The 12,829-nt window shown below is 44.5% G+C and overlaps 1 protein-coding gene across 2 annotated transcripts in view; it reads right to left on the bottom strand.

Annotated features, from left to right (window-relative positions):
- Positions 1-9,969: 9,969 nt before the first annotated feature.
- Cnga3 (cyclic nucleotide gated channel alpha 3) overlaps positions 9,970-12,829 on the bottom strand; it is a 30,668-nt gene continuing 27,808 nt past the window's right edge. For both annotated transcript variants that reach the window (XM_005359934.2, XM_005359935.2), the window contains one exon: positions 9,970-11,579. In XM_005359934.2, the coding sequence (XP_005359991.1) occupies positions 10,180-11,579 (1,400 nt within the window). In that variant the 3' untranslated portion in view covers positions 9,970-10,179. The remainder of the gene's footprint in view (positions 11,580-12,829) is intronic.

Below are 12,829 nucleotides of genomic sequence, written 5' to 3'. Positions count from 1 at the left end.
ACACACACACACACACAAACACCCACTCACAGGTTCCTCTTATCTGGCAAGTCTAGGAAAGATGTGGGCTGTGCTTCAGCCACTGTAGAGTTCAGATTGCCACCAAATCTGTGAAGGCTGTGTTGTATGACCAGTGTGAATTGTGCATAGCCGTAAGAAGTAGCCAGAAGACTCGAACCATGTTATTAGTGTTATTAGGACTCAGGTATCTGGGTCCAGAGTTCACCAATGTCCGCTTTGTCAAGGGAGACCTGATGAACAGCATTTTCATTCTACAGCGACTGTACCAGAAGCCCTGGGTGAATGTCACAGATGGCTTATTACATATCATTTGTCACTGTCTTAGAAAATGTTCCTGGGAACTTGAGAGTTATGTGGACATATAGAGCAAATGCTACCTTTAACAGTGAAAAGATTTTCCTAAGACAGTGTTTATCTAACAACCACTGCCTTATTGAAAAGGACTCAAGATTATTTCAAAGGGCCTTCAAAAGAGATTGATGTTTTCATAGCCTATACTTTCAGCACAGACACCTCATTTAAAAAGGAAACATTTATCCTTGCCATCTAAAGCACGATAGACAAGGGTGAGTAGCCAGTAAGCTTCATGGTTACTATACGCACAGGCGCCATGAGCCAGGATGTAGGCTTATCTGGGTATTCTGGTGGCTCTGACTTGGACTTTCGGCTTCTAGGCACAGGAGTGCAAGAATAGTTAATCTTGATTGTAAACTTCTGTGGGACATAGAATCACCATGGAAAGAAACTTCTGGGCTTGACCGTGGGGGATTAGCTAGATTGGGTGACTAAGGTGGGGACATTAACCTCAATTTGGGTGACACTGGATGGAATAAAAAGGAGGAATTTATCTGGGCATGAACTTTGCTTCCTGATTCCAGGTGTGAGTAGCTAATCTCTGCTCCTGCAGCCATGCCTGCCCACCGTGATGGACTGCACCCTCAAACTGTGTGCTAAACAAACCCTTCCTTTCCCACCCTTTTAAAGACTGCATTTTATTTTTTTAAGATTTGTTTATTTATTATGTATACAGTGTCTGTCTGCATGTTCTGACCTGCACACCAGAAGAGGGCACCAGATCTCATTATCGATGGCTGTGAGCCACCTCGTGGTTTCTGGAAATTGAACTCAGGACCTCTGGCAGAGTAGCCAACATTCTTACCCCCTGAGTCACCTCTCCAGCCCCCCAAATTGCATTTTATTTATGTTGTGTGTCTGTGTTGTGTATGGTGTGCTGCAGCACACATGTAAGGGTCGGGAACAACTTTCAGAAGTCAGTTCTTTCCTCTCACAGTGTACGTCCTAGAGACTTTAACACAGATGGTCAGGCTTGGAGTCAGGTTTCTTTAGGTGCGGAATGATCTTGTCAGCCCTTAAGTAGTAGTGTTAGCTGGAAAAATCCCATACTAGTGGATTAACAGAACATTTGGAAACTTTAGAGCAAAAAAAAGCGAACACACCCAGGAGAACTAGATGGCAGGAAATAATCAAATTGAGAGCTGAAATCAACAAAATAGAAGCAAAGAAAACAATACAAAGAATCAATGAGAAAAAAAGAGTTGGTTCTTCAAGAAAATCAGCAAAACAGACAAAATGTATCCAAACAAACCAAAAGGCAGAGAGAGAATATCCAAATCAAATCAGAAATGAAAGGGGGACATAACAACAGACACTGGAGGGAATAGAGAGACCCATTTCAAAAACCTGTACTCCACAAAATTCAAAAACTTAAAGGAAATGGACAACTTTCTGGATAAATATCACTTATCAAAATTAAATCAAGACCAGATAAGCAAATTAAATAGATCTATAAATGATAAAGAAGTAGAAACAGTCATCAAAAGTCTCCCAACCAACCTGGGCTTCAGGACCAGATGGTTTCAGCTTAGAATTCTACAAGATTTTCAAAGAAGAACTAATATCACTACTCCTCAAACTGTTCCACACAACAGAAATAGAAGGAACAATGCCAAACTCTTTTTATAAGGCTACAATTACCCTGATACCCAAACCACATGAAGATGTTACTAAAAAAGAGAATTACAGACCAATCTCACTCATGAACATGGACGGAAAAATACTCAATAAAATACTGGCAAATCAAATCTAAGAACACACCCAGTCTTGGACAACATTTTATATGAATAACTGAGTGGCTTGTGGGAACAAAAGTGAATTACAAGGACATAGTTCTATATTATACAAGGCATATCTAATTAGAATAGAAATCAATAAAATGCTCCTCCCCCAGCTGATGGCCAAAAACCTGAATGAATGAGTCAAGGATGGCTTATATCTGTAGTTTCAGCACTCAGGAGGCTGAGCTAGAAGCTTACTGAGAGTTCGAGGACAACTTCAGCAGCCGTGAATTTGAGGCCAGGCTAGGCAAGACAGCAGGAGATGTCACTGTACAGCATAACCAGCACCCAGGGAGTTCGGGAGCTGTGTGGAAGGCGGGCTGGGTTGTCAGGGTGACTGTAGCTGCTAGTGGGATTTCTGCTTGTTTGATTTTCTTTTTAAAGTGTCTGGAAAGGGATTCCAGGTGATTAGTGTCTTCAGTGTGATGCTGTCTACAGGACAATCTCAGAGGCGTTGGCGGTGAACACTTAAAGCCAGCCACTCCCAGGTGCTGTTTCCTTCCAGCATGCACACATTGTTAATGTTGGGGACACTGGTTCTGGGCAGTCTTAGTCATAGGATCATTGGCCACCAGAGTCAATGACCTGGACTTGGACTTCTCAGCCCCCAGAACTAACTATAAGAAATAAACCTCTGTGTGACCTAACCTGGCCTCCAACTTGTGGTGCTCTTCCTGCCTCAGCCTCCAGAGTGCTAAACACAGGTGTGGGTCACCCGTAAACTGCACCCACCCCACCGTACCCCACTCCACCCTCCTTTCCTCCCTCCCCCCTCTCTTTTCTTCTAGCTGGATCTCAAGCAGGAAGCATAACCACAGGAGCCTTGGGAACTGGCTGACCTGAGATCCCTTGCTCTGCACCAGAAACAGACACAGCAGTCCTGGGGTCACCTACTGGCTGTGACATTACCAGCCCACAACAGTCTCAGAGCCTGGACCCAGGATACATTACTGATGGAACTTCTGGGAACAACAGCTTTGCTCATTCCCCCTACAGATCCAACTAAGTGGGATTAGACAAAGTTTTCTCCTGATATTTCCTGTCTAAGATTGGCTGCATCCAGGAGCCCTGGAATACAGAACCATCATTTCTCTGGACAGCACGGGAGAGTCTGTTCACTGCTCTGCAGCTGAAGTGGGCATCTCAGCAGTTCAACACAGTGGCGGCCAGGACCCCAGCAGCAGGACAAATACTACTTGTTAATGTCTTATCCCTTTCCTTTCCCTTACCTTTGCTATTTTTTTCTTTGATTTTTCTTTTCTTTATTGAGTCAAGGTCTTACTAATTACCCAAGACTGATCTCAAACTTACCATCCTCCTGCCTCTGTACTCTCTCCCAAACCAGCAATATTTATTTCTCAGGACAAATGACAAAGAACAAAGCTATTCTTTCAAATGAGGACAACAAAGTGTCCAATATGAAAGTGATGTTTTGAATTTCTAGTCACAGTTAGGACTGTCAAGATATATGCACAAAATATGCAAATTTGTAGAAAAACAACTACTTTGATTTTGGAAAATGAAATTCTTTGATGAGTTTAAGGCTTGTATGTCTCATTATTCCTTTGTCTATGGAAATGATAGCTTGATTATCTTTTCTTACAATATTGCATATCTTAAGGATTTTCAAACTACTTCAGATTTTGAGACATTAAGCCATCCACTAGCTACTAGTACTGGCAAAGTTAAATACATGCTAAAGGGCTCAGAAATGGAGAATATTATTTTGAAGAGTCGCTGCAGCAGTCTGGGGGAGTTGAACAGTGACATCTGATTAATAACCCACGTCTTGAGGCTGGAGAGATAATTTAGCAATTAACAGCAATTGTTGCTCTTGCAGGGGCCCTAGGTTCAATTCCCAGCACCCAGATGGTGGGTCTCTGGTGTCTGTCATTTCCATTTCAGGGGATCTAGCACCCTCTTCTGGTGTCTGTGGGTATCAGGCACATACATTCATGCACGCAAAACATCCATATACATAAAATAAAAACAGATAAATATTTTGAAGAAGAACCCCCCGTCTTCATGGCTGTGGGAAAGGGAGTAACACACAGCCACACCATCCAGATAAGACTTTTAAAGTGAATTTTTTTGAGGACAATTTTCGTGAAAAACTGCTTAGATTAGCAGTGGACCCACTACTGCCATCTGCTGGATTATTGGCATAAGCAACACAACCAAACAATCTGAGAAAGCAAGAATGCCTCTTTCAAAGGCGTGCTTTGGTGGACGTGTCCAGCTAGTGCAGTCATATGTGGTATCCCTGAACACACATGGTCACTAAAGAAAGGGTAAGTTTCCCTCTGCCTCCTAGCCAGAGAGTGAACAGTCTGACAAATTGGAGGGAACATCGTCCATGCTTCTAATGACTTTATAGACTTGAAGCAGTGAGCAATCTAAACAGTCCCTGGGGTAAGCTTGATAGCACCTAATATTCCCCCTACATAGAAAACTTTTGTAGGAGGCGACCCTTCCTTAGTATGGGTTAGAAATCAGAAAAATATGACTGATTCCATTGTACCACTCCATTGTATGAAGCAGTGTCAAATTGAAGAGAAAGTTTGAATACCAGAAGGGTGTGTTAAATATGAGTCCTGAAGATTTCTATATTTAGTTTTGCTTTTGCATGGACGACTGTCTATTCTGAGTGTACTTGTCCTGGGAATCAGCTGCTTAGTCGAAAGCTAGAGTTCCCATTTCCCTTTTCCCGTTTATCCCCCTGTGTCTCCACCCTGAAACCAGACATGACAAAGTTCACAAATAGGAGGGTGACTATCTCATTAGGACAGATGATGGTGCCGCAAAAGTACTTTCCCAATCCCCAGGCTCTGTCTAGAGGCTGCAGAGCTCTGATATCAAGGGGAAGACAAAACCAAAAACAGCGCCCAGATCCACGCCTGCCAGGAGCATCCTCACTGCGGGATGTGGCAGAGGAGGAAACTCATGCTGAGCTCATCACCCAGGGTTGCGGTCCATTGGCTCTGGCACCGGCGCTGTCTTCACGAATGTGACTTATGAATCATTAGGGCATTGTGACTACTGGCAGCCAACTAGGGAAGCCAAACAACTTCAGCAACTTTTATGGAGCAAAAGTATTTTAGGCAAGATTCTCTAGAGGAATTAACTGATAGAATATATAATATACTAACATATACATGCATGTGTAAACACACACACACACACACACGACAGGCATATTAGGTGCTGACCAGTCTAACAGTGGCTGTGTGCATGCTACAGAGGCTGGGAACCTGTTAGCGTCTCAGCCCATGAAGCTGGATGCCTCAGCAGTCCTACACTGGGTTGTAGGGAACTGACTGATGTGTGAAGATCCAGCCCACCACGGGTGGCATCAATCCCTAGGCAGGCTATCTGAACTGTGTAAGAGTGGAGAGGTCAAACTGGGAACAAGCAAGCAAGGAAATATGTATGCACCCATTTCTCTCTGCTCTTGATTGTGGATGGGATGTGGTTAGCTGTTGAAGTTTCTGTCTTGCGTGTAATCTGGAATCATGAACTGAAATAAATCCTTCTTTTTTAAGTAATATTTTTGTCAGGGCATTTTATCTCAGCAACAGAAATAAAACTAAACATCCCCTTACTTATTTGAATCCTTTTTCTCCATGGTAAGCTTGTCTTTTATTTTTACCAACCTCCATTCATCCATCTACCCACTCACCCACACATTACACATGCAATTTCAGAATTATTCACCTGTACCACCATGTTAAATAATGTACAACTATAGTGTGTGCTCACGCCACTTTCTTCTGTCTTTGACCTTGTTTTACAGTTTTAAAAGGTACTTAGCTGTCATTTTGCCCTTTATCTTCAATGAGACTATGCCCTGTGCTTGGAATACAGATAGGTTCGCTTGTTAGACCCTTCTTTCCTTCCTGGCATGCCCCTCCATCCTTGTTGATATTGAAAAGTTTGTTTTCACAAAAGTTTGCACTTTTTTTCTTAGAGATAGGCTTCATGTAGCTCAGACTACTCTCAAATTCTATATGTAGCCGAGGTTGGCCTAGAATGTCTGTTTTCCTTGACTCCATCTCCCTCGTGCTGTGATTACAGTTGGCTCTTTATGATGTATAGTTATGTGAGTTCAGGCAAAGGTATAAGGTCATGTGTCTACAACACCAGTACCATTAAAAAAAAAGTCACAGTAGGAATTCCTCCTTTGTAACTGCCTACCCAGCCTCTCACAGCTCCTGACATCCACTGAGATCCTTTTCATCTTTAAGTTTTACTTTTTCTAGAATGCCATGTCAGCAAAATGTTTTCACATGAAGAGTTATAGCAGCTTGTTCATTTTTATGCTGAGCAGTATTGGATTGCATGGATATGCTTTTCTGCCCATGTTGAGTGACAACATGGCTGCATCCGGGTTTGTGTGTACGAGTGTGTGTGTGTGTGTGTGCACACGTGCACGTGTGTGTTTATGAATAAAGTAACTGTAAACATTTGTATATATGATTTATGTGAATAGTCAGCTTAACTGCTGAATTATTTTCTTAGGACTCTTTCCTGAGCATGTTCCAGGTGCTTGAAGGGTGGGACCATATGTGGAAGATACTGTCAGTCAAATTCAAAGTTCTTCTCACTGTCCTCATTCTTCTAGAACTTTCTCTAAGAGGCAGCTGGGGGAGCCTGGAAGGCAGAGGGAGGGGAGAGGAGACTTTTTTCCGCTCATCTGCACGATTCTCTGGTCATACAGCCTAAGGACCGCCAGGCTCAGGGGCAGTGCCACATCTTCATCTGGCGGAGGCAGCCACTTCTAGCTTCATTTTGAGACTCTCAAACCTCTTTCTTCTGTCGAGCAATGCCACTTCTTAAATATTGCCCAAATATCTTTGTTTACTGATGTCTCTAAGTTCCTGGATTATCAGTTGTGGCCAACAGTAACTCACCCGTGAAGGTGTGAGTTCTAGTTGCTGGGGCAACCCCTCTGAGCATCTTTCTTCTTTCAGCTCCAGACCCGGGGTGGATAGCTCCTTTGAGTACTAACATTAACCCTCCATCTGCGTTGTTTCAGTCTGTCGTGCTGCCAACGCCCTCGGATAAATTCTCTTTGGTAGAGCACCTAGTGTGTCATATAGTTTTCCTTTGTTCTTACATTCTGATAGTTCAGTTCTGTTTTGTTGCTTTTAGAACCAAGGATACTGTAAAGCATCTGCGCATGTCTCTGTGTTCCCAGGATGTTGTTTCTTCGCTTCTGGCTGTGTCTGTCCTACTTCCCATTCATCATCACCCGATCTTTCTAGAGAAGTCATCACCCTAGGAAGGCATCCTGGTGCTGACTCTTCCCTTACAACAAGAGTTGAAGCAGGAGTTGTTCACAGATTTTAATTCAGGTCTTTATCTTTCCTATATAAATATGGATGTATGCAAAATTGATAGCTAAGGCTGTTAAAATATATTCATTGTTATAAATATTCAATTTTATAACATATAAAACATTGCTGATTACATTTTGCTGATGATGTGAAGTGGAATCTATGCTCTTTAATAGATCTTCTAACCATCTAAAAACATTAAACAGCACAGGACCCACAAGAAATGGTCACGTGACCCATAAGAAGAGACCCAAATGCATAATTGAACAGAGAGTAGCTTTTGTATGAACTACATCAGGACCCGTTTATAGATTATAGCATTTGGCTTCAACATTGTCTCAGAGCAAGAGTCAGGAGAGTATTGTTCGATAGAAAGGAGGAGGAGGGAGAGGAAGAGCAAGAGAAGGGTGGAGAGGAAGGGAGGAAAGCAAAAGGAGAGATAAAGATGGGAAGGGAAGAAAGAACTTCCATCATGCATTGAAAGATGGAACACTGCACACCTGACTGACAGTTGCAGAGCCCAAGGGCAAAACTGTGAACGGAGTTCTGGTTGCTAGTTAAAAAACAGCTCTTGCAGTGTTTCAAGAGCTAAGAGAGCTTTTGCCTGAGGATGCAGTTCCATGGGGGACTTGAAGCTTCTTCAGGGTACAAGTGCAGGTCACAAGGGCATTTGTCCATGGGTCTCAGCTTTTAAGTTTCAGTTTTCAGCTTAAAAATATATATTTTATGAGCATGGGTGTTTCGCCTGTATGTATGTATACCTGCAGACCATACGTGTGCCTAATGTCTATGGAAACTAGAAGAGGGCACTGGATACCCAGGAACTAGAGCTATAGATTATTGTAATCCACCAGTTGAGTGCCAAGAATCAAACCCAGGTCCTCTGGAAGAGCAGCATGTGCTCTTAACCACTGAGCCATCCAGCCCTGGTCATCTGCTCTTAAACCTTCGGCCACTGTACCCACCTTTCCACCTGAAAGTCTCACTTAGACATGGCTCTCCACTTTGAGCTGGAACGGGTAGCTACAGGGTGTTATGTGGCTCTAGTAGTAACAGGCTACTCTTGTAGTGACAGCTGGATCTAGCCTCCACGTTAGACTCCTAGGATCAGTCTTTTTTGATAGTGCCCAAACCCTTATGCTTGCCTGCTTCTAGGAAATTCCCAATTACTATACCACTGGTGTCCGGGAGAAGCCCTTACTCGAGGTTTGACTTCTAGGAAGACAGAAAGATGACTTTCAACCCATTGACCAATGAGAAGAAACAAGACACCCCATCCCATTAAGTGGACAGAAGGCACAGTAACCGGAAGGCGGGGAGTCTAGATTTGCTACTCTGACTTGAAGGGCTCTCCATCTCACAATGCTGTGACTTAACAAAGCCGGCATTTCCAGGGTCCCAGGAAGCACACGTATGGGGAGATGCCAGGCTTAGGCACGCAGCCCAAACTGTCCAGTGTAAAGTTGAACTTAAGGTACAAGCTTGTGTGTATGGCTTCCTATTGTCTTCTCGGTTCTGTGTGTTTGTTTTGGGGGGCACTAGGGTGTGAAGCCAGAGCTGTTGCACACACTAGGGAAGTGCTTCATTACTGACCTATATCCCCAGATCCTTTTCGTGTTTCCACAACCAGACAGAGCAGGAGTGGGAGAGGAGATTACATAAACGCCCATGTGTAAGAAAGCTAGGCTGCGGCTTAATCATCTCCTCCTGGATTTCACAAAAAACAATTGGGCCAGAAACAGGGCAAGTGTGCCTTTGGTCCCTGCCCTTTGGGAGGCTGGTGTGTGAATATCGCTCTGGCACGGGAGTTGAAGGCTGGACTGAGAAACACAGCAAGCCCTTCACTCCACCAAATACGGAAAGGGCTGCACATCTGGGTCTGTGCTGGTTGGTTTTTATCTCAACTTGACACAAGCTCGAGTCATCTGAGAGGAGGGGGGTTCAGCTGAGAAGATTCGTCCATAAGATCCAGCTGTAAGCAAGCCCGGGATGCATTTTCTTTACATGTTCTTAATTAGTGGTGGATGTAGGGGGGCCCGCCCCACTGTAGGTGGAACCACTCCTAGGCTGGCGGTCCTGGGTTCTATATGAAAGCAGGATTAGCGAGCTGTGAAGAGCAAGCCAGTAAGCAGCACCCAGCCACGGCAGCATCAGTTCCTGCCTCCAGCTTCCTGCCCTGTTTGGTTCTTGCTCTCAAGAACTCATTTGAGTTTCTTCAGCAATGGACTGCAATATGGGTGTGTAAGCCAAATAAGCCTTTCCCTCCCCAGCTTGCTTTTGGTTAAGGTGTTTCATCACAGCAATAGAAACCTGAACTAAGACAGGATCCCAGCGCCCATGTTAAGCGGTCGGTATGTAACTCCAGTCCAGGGGATCCAGCACTCTTGTCTGACCTCTACAGACAACTGCACGTACACACACATCCTGTACACATACTATATACACTTGATTGGGAGCACACCACGCTTTTCCCCCACTCCTTGCCATGTATCACGTAGACCTCACGATAATCTGGAACTCTATGAAGCCGACACCCATGACCCCCATTTCCTAGACCAGGACGGCAAGGCCCTCTCTTGCAGTCATATCACTTGTGAAGGATGTCCAGCCCTGTCCCGTACGGGCGGCAGAGTGTCTCACTGACGGTTGGCCCTGGGAGGCGGGAGGCAGACAGTCACCTGCACTTCTCACTCTGTCTTTGCCATATCCCCGGAAGTCTCCCTAGAGGCTGAGAAGCCATGACCCCTCCCATTCATCTGGCTCTCCAGCTGGCTGAGGCGCTGCTTCAGTTTCATCTGCGAGGCGTTGTACTCAGCCAGGAGTCGTGCAAACCTGGTCTGCAGGGCATCCAAGGATGACTCCAGGTACTCCACCTTCTCCTCAATGTCTCTGGGATCCTCCCTGGTCTTGGCCAGGTCCTCATCAATTAGGTTGTCCTTCATCAGAATCTGCCGGCCCTTTTCCTCCAGGGCCTTCTTAGCATCTGGGTACTCGGTGAGGGCCTCCATCAGATCGTCCTTGGAGAGGCAGAACAGGTCTGAGTAGCCGATGCTCCTGATGTTGGCCGTCCTGCGGTTTCCTGACTTGCTCCCCTTGATGTTTAAGATGCTGATCTCCCCAAAGTAACTGCCATCACTGAGGACCACAAACTGGGTGACGCCGTCATCGGCCACCACAGCCAGCTTGCCCTCCTTGATGATATACATCTCCTTTCCGATGTCCCCCTTTTTGCATATGTAATCCCCAGGGCTGAACACGGTGGGGCGAAGCTTCAGCACCAGCTCCACCAACAGCCCTGCTTCACAGTCCTGGAAGATTCGGACTTTCTTCAGGGTGTCCAGGTGCACGTTGATGGCGATCTCAGCCTTCAGCTTGTCCGGGAGATTCTTGAGCACCTCCTTTTCATCCACCGTCTTCCTGTTAGCCCACAGATAGTCAAACCACCGGATAACCCGAGTCTCCAAGTCCTTGGTTACCTTCCGGAACTGCATGTACTGCTTGATGGAGTCAATCTTAGCCTGGAACTCCGCCCTCGAAGCATTCATGTTGGAAATCATGGAGCCCACATTGCCGACTATAGTGGCAAAGATCAGAACACCCACCAGGAAGTCTATGACCACAAAGAGATACTCCTCATCTTTCACAGGGGGTGGGGTCTCACCAATGGTGGTCAGGGTCAAGGTGGACCAGTAGAGGCTGTAAATGTACTTCCTGGACAGACGCCCATACTCTGGCTTGGAGATGTTTGGATAGACCCAGGAGTCTGTCCCAAAACCAATGAACTTGGAAATGGCAAAGTAGATGCAGGCATTCCAGTGGATGATGATGAGGATGTACAGGACCAGGTTCCCTATCCTGAACACATTGGGGTAGTTGGTCCTTGTCTCTGTGCGGTCAAAGAATTCAAAGAGTCGAGAGAACTTTAGTAGACGGTTGAACCTCAGTTCTGGGCAGTTTACTCCCAACTTTAAATAAGCCAGATCTGTGGGGATGAGAGACAGGATGTCCAGCTTGAAGTGCAAGGTCTTTGTATAATGTTTCCACAGCCTCTTCGTATCGGTGACCATTAAGCCTTGCTCAAGAAAACCTAAGGATGGAGACGAGGGAAGTCACTTGGGCATCCAAGAGGCTTAAACTGACTACAGAAAGGTACTTCCCATCATGGTTACACAAGAGACAGTGATGTGCATGTGGCAGAAACAATATCAGACATAACATGCTAATGGTCGAACTCACTCTGGTATGTTTTCTATAATGTTCTAATCTCTTCTGTTTAATTTTTTTTTTTCTCTGCTGGGAATTGAGCCCAGGGCTTGTTCTAGAACTAGGGTTCTATAACTAATTTGTATTCCCAGTTGTCTATTCAGGTTTAAAAGTTATAAATTGATTGAATAACTTTGAAGATAGACTGGATATTAGATGACAGCAAAGAATGAAGATTAAGTTTTATTTTTTTAAACATTTATTTATTTATTATGTATACAATATTCTGTCTGTGTGTAGCCTGCAGGCCAGAAGAGGGCACCAGACCCCATTACAGATGGTTGTGAGCCACCATGTGGTTGCTGGGAATTGAACTCAGGACCTTTGGAAGAGCAGACAATGCTCTTAACCTCTGAGCCATCTCTCCAGCCCCCGAAGATTAAGTTTTAAAAGACAAACAGATATTAGAGAGTGTGCCTAATTGAGATTGGGAGAGGGAACATGAGCATTCCTAATGCTATTCTTTCTGGGGTTTTTTTTCTGTGTGTGTGTGTATACTTGAAACTATTAATCATCAAACCTTAAAAACTAAGATAAAAGTCTACCAAACTGGTCTCACCAGTAATGGTGCCCGGTGAAATATTTCAGGGCTTGTCCCCCAGAGCTCAGGCCATAAGGCACTTTCACAAGTTCAAGGTATCACTGCTGCTGACCCGTACAAGTTCTGGCTCCCCGTTTCTCAAGGCATTCTTGTTAAATAATTGTCCTTCTGGATCTCCAGGGGATTGGTTCCAGGATTCCCTTAACCTCTTTCCTCCCAAGGAAACCAAAATCTTTAGATGCTTAAGCACCTTCCATAGAACGATGCCATTTTTGCATATTACCCGAGCATATCCTCTTGAATATTTTAAATTCTCTCCAGGTTTTTCACAGTACCCAATACATAAGGCATAAATGCTACAAAGTCATGTTGTGCCGTGTGGGGATAATGACAAGAAGAATAAAACCTCTAAATGTTCAGCACAGAAATTTTTGTCAAGTGTTTTCTTTTCTTCTTCTTCTTCTTCTTCTTCTTCTTCTTCTTCTTCTTCTTCTTCTTCTTCTTCTTCTTCTTCTTCTTCTTCTTCTTCTTCT

Source organism: Microtus ochrogaster, linkage group LG2 (assembly GCF_000317375.1).
Source record: "Microtus ochrogaster isolate Prairie Vole_2 linkage group LG2, MicOch1.0, whole genome shotgun sequence".
Classification (NCBI taxonomy): domain Eukaryota; kingdom Metazoa; phylum Chordata; class Mammalia; order Rodentia; family Cricetidae; genus Microtus; species Microtus ochrogaster.
The sequence above is the reverse complement of the archived record's forward strand: the minus strand, read 5'-3'. Positions and strand labels throughout refer to the sequence as shown.